The 13895-nt window shown below is 44.6% G+C and overlaps 2 protein-coding genes and 1 pseudogene across 4 annotated transcripts in view; all 3 read left to right on the top strand.

Annotated features, from left to right (window-relative positions):
* The window catches only part of LOC121543562 (carbohydrate sulfotransferase 11), a 93266-nt gene that overhangs the window by 57932 nt on the left and 21439 nt on the right, over positions 1 to 13895 (top strand). The gene's annotated exons all lie outside the window — the stretch shown is intronic.
* LOC121543561 (E3 ubiquitin-protein ligase TRIM21-like) lies at positions 423 to 2981 on the top strand. The gene is made up of 2 exons (XM_045208872.1): positions 423 to 797; positions 1058 to 2981. Exon 2 carries the CDS (start codon positions 1060 to 1062, stop codon positions 2698 to 2700), a length of 1641 nt encoding a protein of 546 aa, XP_045064807.1. The 5' UTR covers positions 423 to 797; positions 1058 to 1059; the 3' UTR covers positions 2701 to 2981.
* Positions 6689 to 8539, top strand: LOC123482152 (annotated as a pseudogene).

Genomic DNA, 13895 nt, shown 5'->3' with positions numbered 1-13895 from the left:
AATGGCATCATGGAAAGCTCACACCGCCTGATCTGCCCTCTGTGGAAAATAGGATTTTACCCCATAAAACAGTCACCTTGTCAGGGTTTATAGTGTGTGTGGCCACAGAGCAGTGTTCATGTCAGGTGGTTCCTGGTTCTATCATTCAGAGAGAGGGAAGAGAGGAGGGGGAGTTACAGGTGAGTTTAGTATGGGAAAGAGAGGTTAACTCTTCCTGCAGAATGTATTGTTTTCTCTCCTGGCAGTCTGATGATGGGAGCTGGTGCTGTAGTGCGGGTGTGTATGTTAGTGTGTTTTTGATTGGTGCCTGCATGGCCTGTGAATGCCAGGCTGTGGGAGTGGAGAGCAGTGGGGGTCAAAGACAAACTGCCCTCAGTCATCTACACAGTGTGTGTGTGTGTGTGTGTGTGTTGACTGCAGTGATTCAAACATTGTGATTCTAGGAATAGTAATGTGAAAGCTGTATTGACTTTAGTCCTGGTTTATTCAATACTGTTTCAATCAGTATGACAATAAAACATGATCAGTTCCAAAGTTCAGCCATGTAAAGGGTTAACTGTTCCAGGAAGAGAACCACACAGCAGTATCGGGTGGGGAGGAGCATTATTAACGTCACTTTGCTGAACTGAAACCAAAGTAGAGAGACATACAGTATAGTATATTGTGTACAGGACCAAACTCTCCAGCACCTCAGAAATCTCTATTAAATAGCTATACATTCAGACTATATGCTGACTCTCCTACCCTTAGACACCACAAACAGAAAGGACAGAGATATCATCCACAAAAACATACAGGTGAGTAGAAAGATTGATATGGAAAGTTAAGTTGAAGCTTTACTGTGTTTACCGTGTATATTTCCTGATTTATTTATCCAGATTCTACGGTATGCTTCACTTTTTATCCTACAGTTATAGGACTTATCTATGTTATAACATCCTGTATCAAGATTCGGTAATATCATCACATAAGACAATGTTGACAACTCTAAAGCTGAATATATCAAGAGCTGACTGATTCAAAATGCTTTATGGTTTCACCTCTGGTCTCTGTCTAGATATGGCCACCTCCAGCAGTCTCCTGTCTGAAGAGCAGTTCCTGTGCTCTATCTGTCTGGATGTGTTCACTGAGCCTGTCTCTATTCCATGTGGACACAACTTCTGCAAGGCCTGTATCAGTGGATACTGGGATACCAGTGACCTGTGCCAGTGTCCAATGTGTAAAAAAACATTTGATAAGAGACCAGATCTGTTTGTCAATACTTTCATTTCTGAGATGGCTGCTCAGTTCAGGCAGACAGTTGAAGTGAAAGTTACCAGCAGCTCAGACCAATGCCCTGCCATAATTGTAGAAGTGTCCTGTGACATCTGCACTGGGATGAAGCTCAAGGCCCTGAAGTCCTGTCTGGTGTGTCAGACCTCTTACTGTGAGACTCACCTGGAGCCTCATCAGAGAGTCGCAGCCTTAAAGAGACACAAGCTGATCAACCCTGTGGAGAACCTGGAAGACAGGATGTGTAAGAAGCATGACAGACCTCTAGAGCTGTTCTGTAGGACGGATCAGACATGTCTTTGTGTCTTGTGTTTGAAAACAGACCACAAGACTCATGACATTGTCCCTCTAGAGGAAGAGTATGGAGAGAGGAAAGCTAAACTGGGGAAGAATGAGGCAGAGGTTCAACAGATGATCCTGGAGAGACTGCAGAAGGTTCAGGAGATCAAACACTCAGTAGATCTCAGCAAGAAAGATGCAGAAAGAGAGATATCAGACAGTGTGCAGGTCTTCACTGATCTGGTGCGCTCCATTGAGAGAAGCCAGGCTGAGCTCATTGAGGTGATTGAGGAGAAGCAGAAAGCAGCAGAGAGGCAGGCTGAAGGGCTCATTAAAGAGCTGGAGCAGGAAATCACTGAGCTAAAGAGGAGAAGCACTGAGCTGGAGCAGCTCTCACACACTGAGGACCACCTCCACCTCCTCCAGAGCTTTCCATCCCTGGGCACCCCTCCACCCACCAAGGACTGGTCTGAGATCAGTGTTCACAATGATCTGTGTGTGGGGACATTGAGGAGAGCTGTATCTCAAGTGGAGGATACCATTATGAGTGAAGTTAAGAAGTTGTGTGATGCTGAGCTGAAGAGGATTCAGCAGTATGCAGTGGATGTGACTCTGGACCCTGATACAGCACATCCCTACCTCATCATGTCTGAGGATAGAAAACAAGTGAAAGATGGAAATACAAAACAGGATCTCCCTGACAACCCAAAGAGGTTTGTTACAGGTGTCTGTGTCTTAGGAATGGAGGGCTTCTCCTCAGGGAGATATTACTACGAGGTGACGGTCAAGGGGAAGTCTAAGTGGGATTTAGGAGTGGCCAGAGAGTCCATCAACAGGAAGGGGCATATCACACTGAGCCCTAAGAATGGATACTGGACTGTCTGGCTGAGGAATGAAAATGAGTACATGGCTCTCACTGACCCTAGAGTCCCCCTCTCCCTGAGAGAGAAGCCCCAGAATGTGGGGGTGTTTGTGGATTATGAGGAGGGTCAGGTCTCCTTTTATGATGTGGAGGACAGTTCTCATATCTACTCTTACACTGGCTGCACCTTCACTGATAAACTCTATCCATACTTCGGTCCCTGTATGAATGATGGTGGTAAAAACTCTGCCCCTCTGATCATCTCTCCTGTCAATCACACAGACTGAGTTTTAACCTGAAAAACTACTAAAATGTGTGCATTTAGAACTCTCTTCATCTGTTGTCCTACATCAGAGAGAATATTTCACTGTAATATTATTACTGACATGGTTGTTGTTTGTTGTCATCAGCATCATGTCAGTCTGTTAGACATGATGAGTATCCTACAGTATGCAGCAGCATTGTAAGGTATAAGAACATCTCTCAAGGCTCATAACAAGGTATGATTCATGTCTGGGAGTTACATTTCTGAAGAAGTTCTGATCATGAGATATAAGCATATTTAGCTGATTTATTGTTGCACTGTATGTCTCTGTTGGTCCTAGCTATAATGAACTGGGATGGGCATAGAGTAAAATTAATCGTTTTTAGAAAGTAAAATCCAGTTGAATATTGACCAAATGTGTATTCTTTCTAGGCCTACTGTCCCAGATGTTTACAATAGTGATGGCTATGACATCAGTTTGTAATAGTGGAGGTATACTGAGGTGTCTGAGGTTGATATCATATGGAAATGGTCTGTTTATTTTGTGGTTTTGCTGTCTCATCACCGCAATTATCAAAGATACATTTTCACGCTTTACAAATGGTCACCTTTTATGGCACCTTGTCTGTCTGCCTGTCTGCACATTCATTGGGAATAGAGTAAGATAATAAGTGAATGAATGAATGAAGAGGGATGAAATACAGAGACATTTTACAGGACATCTGATTGTTGACATTAAACCCATGCCATGGCATCAATCCAAACTTGAAACAATTGTAAATAATCACCTGAGAGAAAAGGTTCAGCCATGTAAAGGGTTAAAAGGCCATTCAACATCATATTCATCATATCCAGCACTAAACCAGTCTACATAATATTATGTGAAAACGGTGTGTTTCTATGATCTGTGGTTAAAAAGATCAGAAGAAAGGTCCTAAAAAATGCTCCTCTGTGACATCACAGGGTAGGATTAAAAGTAAAAAAAACAGTGATTTTCAAAACCGCCAATGAGTTTCTAGCCCAAGGGAGGGTGTTTTTGTTGCTCCCCACGTCACCGCGAATCACTGTTTTTTAAATATTTTAACTTTGATGATCACCGTGTAAAACTTTTTTTCTGCAAAACGTAGAATGCAGGACACCCCTTCAAATGAGTGGATTCGGCTATTTCAGCCACACCCGTTGCTGACAGGTGTAAAAAATTGAGCACACAGCCATGCAATCTCCGTAGACAAACATTGGCAGTAGAATTGCCTTACTGAAGAGCTCAATGACTTTCAACGTGGTACTGTCATAGGATGCCACCTTTTCAACAAGTCAGTTTGTCAGATTTCTGCCCTGCTAGAGCTGCTCCGGTCAACTGTAAGTGCTGTTATTGTGAAGTGGAAACGTCTAGGAGCAACAACGGCTCAGCCGTGAAGTGGTAGGCCACACAAGCTCATAGAACGGAACCGCTGAAGTGCGTAGCCCGTAATATCGTCTGTTCTCGGTTGCAACACTCACTACCGAGTTCCAAACTGCCTCTGGAAACAACGTCTGCGCAAGAACTGTAAGTCGGGAGCTTCATGAAATGGGTTTCCATGTCCGAGCAGCCTCACACAAGCCTAAGATCACCATGCGCAATGCCAAGCGTTAGCTGGAGTGGTGTAAAGCTCGCCGCCATTGGATTCTGGAGCTGTGGAAATGTTTTCTCTGGAGTGATGAATCACGCTTCACCATCTGGCAGTCTGAGGGATAAATCTGGGTTTGGCGGATGCCAGGAGAACGCTACCTGCCCAAATGCATAGTGCCAACTGTAAAGTTTGGTGGAGGAGGAATAATGGTCTGGGGCTGTTTTTCAAAGTTCGGGCTAGGTCCCTTAGTTCCAGTGAAGTGAAATCTTAATGCTACAGCGTACAATTACATTCTAGACGATTCAGCATGACAATGCCCCCATGCACAAAGCAAGGTCCATACAGAAATGGTTTGTCGAGATCGGTGTGGAAGAACTTGACTGACCTGCACATATCCCTGACCTCAACCCCATTGAACACCTTTGGGATAAATCGGAACGCCGACTGCGAGCCAGGCCTAATCGCCCAACATCAGTGCCCGACCTCACTAATATTCTTGTGGCTGAATGGAAGCAGGATTTGGACTGTCAATCCTTTTATCCATACCATATAGGGCCTCAGATCAATTTCCAAAAACAAAAAATTATTGTTTTGTTTTTTAGGATTTCACTCGGGGGCTCAATTTACTGTTGAGAAGTTGGACTAATAGAGTACACAAGGTGCAATTTCCAAATTTGGTTACAATTTGTTTAGCTATTTTTCTCGTTAGTCACTGTTAGTCACTGAATTAGCTCATGTCAGCTAACATTTCTGTGTAGAATTGCAGGAGATTTGCTGTAAAACTGCACCAAAATAAAAAGAGTAGAATTGCTCAATTGCAACGTCTTTTCTCCGCCCCATGGCAAAATGTGTAGACTTGCAGCAAACTTGCTTTAAAACTGCAACGTTTTCTTGACGCAGGGAGAGATGGGATAGTGGAGGTATTAGATATCCCACACTCCTCTTATCTAAATCGGCCATCTCAGGGTGTGGTCTTAGTGTGATCTCACTTAGTCCTTTTGTGTGTGTGTGTGTGTGTGTGTGTGTGTGTGTGTGTGTGTGTTTCGTTCCAGCGCCACTGTGCTGGTTTGTGTATATGTGCCGGTGTTGTCTGGTCAGAGCCAGTGGAAACTTCCTGTGTTGTGCTGCTGGCATAGACATTGCTCCCTTTCAACAGTGCACCCTCTCCTCCCCTCTCCCTCTCCCTCTCCTTCTCCTCCCTTCTCCCTCTCTCCTCTCACTCTCCTCTGTTCTTCTCTCTCTCCCATATTTTTGTCTCTGCCCTCTCATGGGATTTCACTGACCTGAAGCCTTGTCATCCTGTTTCTCTGTAAGAGGGTTTCAGGCAGCTCTGTGTCTGGTCTTGCTCCTCATAAATGGCACCATGGAAAACTCACACCGCCTGGTCTGCCTCTGTGGAAAATAGGATTTTACCCCATAAAACAGTAACCTTGTCAGGGTTTATACTGTGTGGCCACAGAGCAGTGTTCATGTCAGGTGGTTCCTGGTTCTATCATTCAGAGAGAGGGAAGAGAGGAGGGGGAGTTACAGGTGAGTTTAGTATGAGAAAGAGAGGTTAACTCTTCCTGCAGAATGTATTGTGTTCTCTCCTGGCAGTCTGATGATGGGAGCTGGTGCTGTAGAATCAGGTGGATCGTAATGTGAGTGATGCCCCTGCAATGGTGCGTGTGTATGTGTGTGTGTGATTGGTAAACTGTCAGCTTTATGCCTGCGTGGCCTGTGAATGCCAGGCTGTGGGAGTGGAGAGGAGCAGTGGGGATCAGAGACAGACTGCCCTCAGTCCTCTACACGGTGTGTGTGTGTGTGTGTGTGTGTGTGTGTGTGTGTGTGTGTGTGTGTGTGTGTGTGTGTGTTGACTGCAGTGATTCAAACATTGTGATTCTAGGAACAGTAATGTGAAAGCTGTAGTGACTTTAGTCCTGGTTTATTCAATACTGTTTTAATCAATGACATTTAAAAATAATCAGTTACAAATTTCAGCCATGTAAAGGGTTAACTGTTCCAGGAAGCGAACCACACAGCAGTATCGGGTGGGGAGGAGCATTATTAATGTCACTTTGCTGAACTGAAACTAAAGTAGAGAGACATACAGTATATTGTGTACAGGACCAAACTCTCCAGCACCTCAGAAATCTCTATTAAATAGCTATACATTCAGACTATACACTGACTCTCCTACCCTTTGATACCACAAACAGAAAGAACAGAGATATCATCCACGAAAACATACAGGTGAGTAGAAAGATTGACATGGAAAGTTAAGTTGAAGATAAGCTTTACTGTGTTTACGGTGTATATTTCCTGATTTATTTATCCAGAATCTATGGTATGTTACACTTTTCATTCTATGGTTATAGGTATTTTATCTATGTTGTAACATAATGTATCAAGATGTGTTAATATAATCAGATAAGACAATATTGACAACTCTAAAGCTGAATCTATCAAGAGCTGACTGATTCCAATAAATGCTTTATGGTTTCACCTTTGGTCTCTGTCTAGATATGGCTACCTCCAGCAGTCTCCTGTCTGAAGAGCAGTTCCTGTGTTCTATCTGTCTGGATGTGTTCACTGAGCCTATCTCCACTCCATGTGGACACAACTTCTGCAAGGCCTGTATCACAAAGTACTGGGATAGCAATGCCCTGTGCCAGTGTCCCATGTGTAAAAAAACATTTGATAAGAGACCAGATCTGTTTGTCAATACTTTCATTTCTGAGATGGCTGCTCAGTTCAGGAAGTCATTTCAGGAGAAAGCTACCAGCAGCCCAGAACAATGTCCTGCTCAACCCCTAGATATTCCCTGTGACATCTGCACTGGGACGAAGCTCAAGGCCCTGAAGTCCTGTCTGGTGTGTCAGACCTCTTACTGTGAGACTCACCTGGAGCCTCATCAGAGAGTTGCAGCCTTAAAGAGACACAAGCTGATCAACCCTGTGGAGAACCTGGAAGACAGGATGTGTAAGAAGCATGACAGACCTCTAGAGCTGTTCTGTAGGAGTGACCAGATGTGTGTGTGTCAGTTCTGCACTGAGACAGACCACACGACTCATGACACTGTCCCTCTAGAGGAAGAGTATGGAGAGAGTAAGGCTCAATTGGGGAAGATTGAGGCAGAAGTGCAACAGATGATCCAGGAGAGACTGCAGAAGGTGAATGAGATCAAAGACGCAGTGGATCTCAGCAAGAGAGAGGCAGAGAGAGAGATATCAGACAGTGTGCAGGTCTTCACTGATCTGGTGCGCTCTATTGAGAGAAGCCAGGCTGAGCTCATTGAGGTGATTGAGGAGAAGCAGAAAGCAGCAGAGAGGCAGGCTGAAGGGCTCATTAAAGAGCTGGAGCAGGAAATCACTGAGCTAAAGAGGAGAAGCACTGAGCTGGAGCAGCTCTCACACACTGAGGACCACCTCCACTTCCTACAGAGCATTCCATCCCTCTGCACCCCTCCACCCACCAGAGACTGGTCTGAGATCAGTGTTCACAGTGATCTGTGTGTGGGGGCTGTGAGGAGAGCTGTGTCTCAAGTGGAGGAGACCATTATGAGTGAAGTTAAGAAGTTGTGTGTTGCTGAGTTGAAGAGGATTCAGCAGTATGCAGTGGATGTGACTCTGGACCCTGATACAGCAAGCCCCTGGCTCATACTGTCTGAGGATAGAAAACAAGTGAATCAGGGAGACAAACCACAGAATCTCCCTGACAACCCAAAGAGGTTTGTTACATGTCCCTGCATCTTAGGAATGGAGGGCTTCTCCTCAGGGAGATATTACTACGAGGTGACGGTCAAGGGGAAGACTAAGTGGGATTTAGGAGTGGCCAGAGAGTCCATCAACAGGAAGGGGAAGATCACACTGGGCCCTGAGGATGGATACTGGACTGTTATTCTGAGGAATGGGAGGAAGTACTCAGCCTGTAACTCCCGCTCTATCACGCTCTCCCTGATAGAGAAGCTCCAGAAGGTGGGGGTGTTTGTGGATTATGAGGAGGGTCAGGTCTCCTTTTTGATGTAGACGCCAGGTCTCATATCTACTCTTTCACTGGTTGCACCTTCACAGAGAAACTCTATCCATACTTTTTCCCTGGCAGTAAGGATGGTGGTAAAAAATCTGTCCCTCTGATCATCTCTCCTGTCAATCACACAGAATGACTTAACCTGAAAATCTACTAAAATGTGTACATTAAATCTGTTTTCCTACATCAGAGAGAATATTTCACTGTAATGTTATTACTGACATGGTTGTTGTTTGTTGTCATCAGCATTACAGTGAGGGAAAAAAGTATTTGATCCCCTGCTGATTTTGTACGTTTGCCCACTGACAAAGACATGATCAGTCTATAATATTAATGGTAGTATTATTTGAACAGTGAGAGACAGAATAACAACAAAAAAATCCAGAAAAACGCATGTCAAAAATGTTATAAATTGATATGCATTTTAATGAGGGAAATAAGTATTTGACCCCTCTGCAAAACATGACTTAGTACTTGGTGGCAAAACCCTTGTTGGCAAACACAGAGGTCAGACGTTTCTTGTAGTTGGCCACCAGGTTTGCACACATCTTAGGAGGGATTTTGTCCCACTCCTCTTTGCAGATCTTCTCCAAGTCATTAAGGTTTCGAGGCTGACGTTTGGCAACTCAAACCTTCAGCTCTCTCCACACATTTTCTATGGGATTAAGGTCTGGAGACTGGCTAGGCCACTCCAGGACCTTAATGGGCTTCTTCTTGAGCCACTCCTTTGTTGACTTGGCTGTGTGTTTTGGGTCATTGTCATGCTGGAATACGCATCCACAACCCATTTTCAATTCCCTGGCTGAGGGAAGGAGGTTCTCACCCAAGATTTTACGGTACATGACCCCGTCCATCGTCCCGTTGATGTGGTGAAGATGTCCTGTCCCCTTAGCAGAAAAACACCCCCAAAGCATAATGTTTCCACCTCCATGTTTGACGGTGGGGATGGTGTTCTTGGGGTCATAGGCAGCATTCCTCCTCCTCCAAACACGGCGAGTTGAGTTGATGCCAAAGAGCTCGATTTTGGTCTCATCTGACCACAACACTTTCACCCAGTTCTCCTCTGAATCATTCAGATGTTCATTGGCAAACTTCAGACGGGCCTGTATTTGTGCTTTCTTGAGCAGGGGGACCTTGCGGGCGCTGCAGGATTTCAGTCCTTCACGGCGTAGTGTGTTACCAATTGTTTTCTTGGTGACTATGGTCCCAGCTGCTTTGAGATCATTGACAATATCCTCCCGTGTAGTTCTGGGCTGATTCCTCACTGTTCTCATGATCATTGCAACTCCACGAGTTGAGATCTTGCATGGAGCCCCGGGCCGAGGGAGATTGACAGTTATTTTGTGTTTCTTCCATTTGCGAATAATCGCACCAACTGTTGTCACCTTCTCACCAAGCTGCTTGGCGATGGTCTTGTAGCCCCTTCCAGCCTTGTGTAGGTCTACAATCTTGTCCCTGATATCCTTGGAGAGCTCTTTGGTCTTGGCCATGGTGGAGAGTTTGGAATCTGATTGATTGATTGCTTCTGTGGATAGGTGTCTTTTATACAGGTAACAAGCTGAGATTAGGAGCACTCCCTTTATGAGTGTGCTCCTAATCTCAGCTTGTTACCTGTATAAAAGACACCTGGGAGCCAGAACTCTTTCTGATTGAGAGGTGGTCAAATACTTATTTCCCTCATTAAAATGCAAATCAATTTATAACATTTTTGACATGCGTTTTTCTGGATTTTTTTGTTGTTATTCTGTCTCTCACTGTTCAAATAAACCTACCATTAAAATTACAGACTGATCATTTCTTTGTCAGAGGGCAAACGTACAAAATCAGCAGGGGATCGAATACTTTTTTCCCTCACTGTATGTCAGTCTGTTAGACATGATGAGTATCCTACAGAATGCAACAGCATTGGAAGATATGAAAATATCTCTCCAGGCTCATAGCAAGGTATGATTCGTATCTGGGAGTTATATTTCGGAGGAAGTTCTGATCATGAGATATAAGCATATTTAGCTGATTTATTGTTTGCAGTGTATATCTCTGTTGGTCCTAGCTATAATGAACTGGGATGTGCATGGAGTCAAATTCAGGATTTTTAGAAAATAAAATCCAGTTGAAAATTGAGCAAATTGGCATTCTTTCTAGTAGGCCTGCTGTCCCTGATGTTTACAATAGTGATGGATATGACATCAGTTTGGAATAGTGGAAGTATACTGAGGTGTCTGTGGTTGATATCATATGGAAATGGTCTGTTTATTTTGTGGTTTTGCTGTCTCATCACCGCAATTATCAAAAATACATTTTCACGCTTTACAAATAGTCACCTGTTATGGCACCTTCTCCGTCTGCCTGTCTGCACATTGATTGTGAATAGAGTAAGATAATAAGTGAATGAATGAATGAAGAGGGATGAAATACAGAGACATTTTACAGGACATCTGATTGTTGACATTAAACCCATGCCATGGCATCAATCCAAACTTGAAACAATTGTAAATAAGCACCCGAGAGGAAAAGTTCAGCCATGTAAAGGGTTAAAGGGCCATTCAACATCATATTCATCATATCCAGCACTAAACCAGTCTACATAATATTATGTGAAAACGGTGCGTTTCTATGATCTGTGGTTTAAAAGATCAGAAGAAAGGTCCTAAAAAATGCTCCTCTGACATCACAGGGTAGGATTAAAAGTAAAACACAGTGATTTTCAAAACCTGCAACGAGTTTCTAGCCAGAGGGGGGGTATTTTCTTGCTCCCCACGTAACCGCGAATCACTGTTTTTGAAATATTTTAACTGATGATCACCGTGTAGAGCTTTTCAACTTTTATATTTTTTTCTGCAAAACAAAGAAAAGCGCTTTTTTCACATACACTGTATATACAAAAGTATGTGGCACCCCTTCAAATTAGTGGATTCGGCTATTTCAGCCACACCTGTTGCTGACAGGTGTATACAATGGAGCACACAGCCATGCAATCTCCATAGACAAACATTGGCAGTAGAATGGCCTTACTGAAGAGCTCAGTGACTTTCAACGTGGCACCGTCATAGGATGCCACCTTTTCAACAAGTCAGTTCGTCAAATTTCTGCCCTGCTAGAGCAGCCCCGGTCAATTGTAAGTGCTGTTATTGTGAAGTGGAAACGTCTAGGAGCAACAACGGCTCAGCCGCGAAGTGGTAGGCCACACAAGCTCACAGAACGGGACCGCCGAATGCTGAACTGCGTAGTGCGTAAAAATCGTCTGACCTCGGTTGCAACACTCACTACCGAGTTCTAAACTGCCTCTGGAAGCAACGTCAGCACAATAACTGTTCATCGGGAGCTTCATGAAATGGGTTTCCATGGCCGAGCAGCCCCATGGCTTAAAATCACCATGTGTAATGCCAAGCGTCGGCTTGGAATGGTGTACAGTTCGCCACCATTTGTTTCTGGAGCAGTGTTCTTTGGAGTGATAAATCACGCTTCACCATCTGGCAGTCCGACGGACAAATCTGGGTTTGGCGGATGCCTGGAGAACACTACCTGCCCAAATGCATAGTGCCATCTGTAAAGTTTGGTGGAGGAGGAATAATGGTCTGGGGCTGTTTTTCATGGTTCGGGCTAGGGCCCTTAGTTCCAGTGAAGGGAAATCTTAATGCTACAGCATGCAATGACATTCTAGACAATTCTGTGCTTCCAACTTTGTGGCAACAGTTTGGGGAAGGCCCTTTCCTGTTTCAGCATGACAATGCCCCCATGCACAAAGTGAGGTCCATACAGAAATGGTTTGTCAAGATCGGTGTGGAAGAACTTGACTGGCCTGCTCATAGCCCTGACCTCAACTCCATCGAACACCTTTGGGATGAATTGGAATGCCGACTGTGAGCCAGGCCTCACTAATGCTCTTGTGGCTGAATGGAAGCAAGTCCCCGCAGCAATGTTCCAACATCTAGTGGAAAGCCTTCCCAGAAGAGTGGAAGCTGTTATAGCAGCAAAGGGGGGACCAACTCCATATGAGCAGGTGTCCACATACTTTTGGTCATTTAGTGTACGTTGACACTGCTATTGTGCTGGAGACACTTATTGTTTTGTTTTTTAGGATTTCACTCGGGGTCTCAGAGAGAGAGAGAGAGAGAGAGAGAGAGAGAGAGAGAGAGAGAGAGAGAGAGAGAGAGAGAGAGAGAGAGAGAGAGAGAGAGAGAGAGAGAGAGAGAGAGAGAGAGAGAGAGAGAGAGAGAGAGAGAGAGAGAGAAAGAGAGAGAGAGAGAGAGAGAGAGAGAGAGAGAGAGAGAGAGAGAGAGAGAGAGAGAGAGAGAGAGAGAGAGAGAGAGAGAATTACAGTCGTAAACAAAAAGGGAAATGAGAAGTAAAGTGTTGTGTCTAGTAAATTCAAGCCTAGTTATGACTTGTGAGGGTTTTGGATCGATCAAGATACCTGGGAGATCCGTTTGAAGTCTTGTTGAAAGTCATAGATGAGTTGGAGGAGGTCGCGTCAGTGAAAATAACAAGATATTTGTTTTTTTTTGTGTCCGAGGTGCAGAAGGTGTGTGCTTTAAACCTGAAAAATATATTGAATTGGAATGTGTCGTGTGTGCATCTGCGAAGCAGGGCACCTATCAAGGGGGTTATCTCTGGAGTGGCGCTAGAAGTGAGAGCAAAGGATGTAACTGAAGAAATAGATGCAGTGGTTGGTGCACACCTACTGACCCGTATGGTGGATGGAGTGAGGAAGCCCAGTGGTTGATGCACGCCGACTGACTCGTATGGTGGATGGAGTGCAGAAGCCCAGTGGTTGGTGCACACCAACTGACCCGTATGGTGGATGGAGTGAGGAAGCCCAGTGGTTGGTGCACACCGACTGACCGGTATGGTGGATGGAGTGAGGAAGCCCAGTGGTTGATGCACGCCGACTGACTCGTATGGTGGATGGAGTGAGGAAGCCCAGTGGTTGGTGCACGCTGACTGACCCGTATGGTGGATGGAGTGAGGAAGCCCAATGGTTGGTGCACGCTGACTGACCGGTATGGTGGATGGAGTGAGGAAGCCAACTCCATCCATTCTTTTGTTCTTTGAAGAAGAGTGTCTCCCTTCGTATGTATATTTGAGTTATGTGAGATATCCTGTAAGAGCCTACGTGCCCAAACCCTTGCATTGTGATAAATGTAAACTCTTTGGACTTGTGTCAAGTGTATGTAGACGGGGAGGAATATCGTATGCCAGGTGAGGCAAAATGCTACAATTGTGGTTGCGAGCATTGACCCGAATTCATGAAGTGCCCTATTAGGGTGAAGGAGACCGAGGTCTCCTATCCAGAGGCGGTGAGAAAAGTGGAAGAAGGGAGTAATGTTGAAGACACCATGGTAGTTGGATTAGATCAATTTCCAAAAACAAAAACGTATTGTTTTGTTTTTTTAGGATTTCACTCGGGGTGTCACGATCGTCTAATGAGGAGGACCAAGGCGCAGCGTGAGAAACAAACATGACTTTAATTAGTTAAAGTTTCTAAATACAAAACAAAACACGACTCGTGAAGTCCACGGTGACAATGACCGAACACGGAACAAAAACCCACAAACACAAAGTGAAACACAGGCAGTTAAATATGGCTCCCAATCAGAGA

The sequence above is a fragment of the Coregonus clupeaformis genome, chromosome 28 (assembly GCF_020615455.1).
Source record: "Coregonus clupeaformis isolate EN_2021a chromosome 28, ASM2061545v1, whole genome shotgun sequence".
Lineage (NCBI taxonomy): Eukaryota > Metazoa > Chordata > Actinopteri > Salmoniformes > Salmonidae > Coregonus > Coregonus clupeaformis.
This window is presented reverse-complemented; position numbering and strand designations above follow the sequence as displayed.

Coding starts and splice junctions, on each gene's coding strand:
- LOC121543561 (XM_045208872.1), top strand. CDS start 1,060: ATGGCCACCTCCAGCAGTCTCCTGTCTGAAGAGCAGTTCCTGTGCTCT.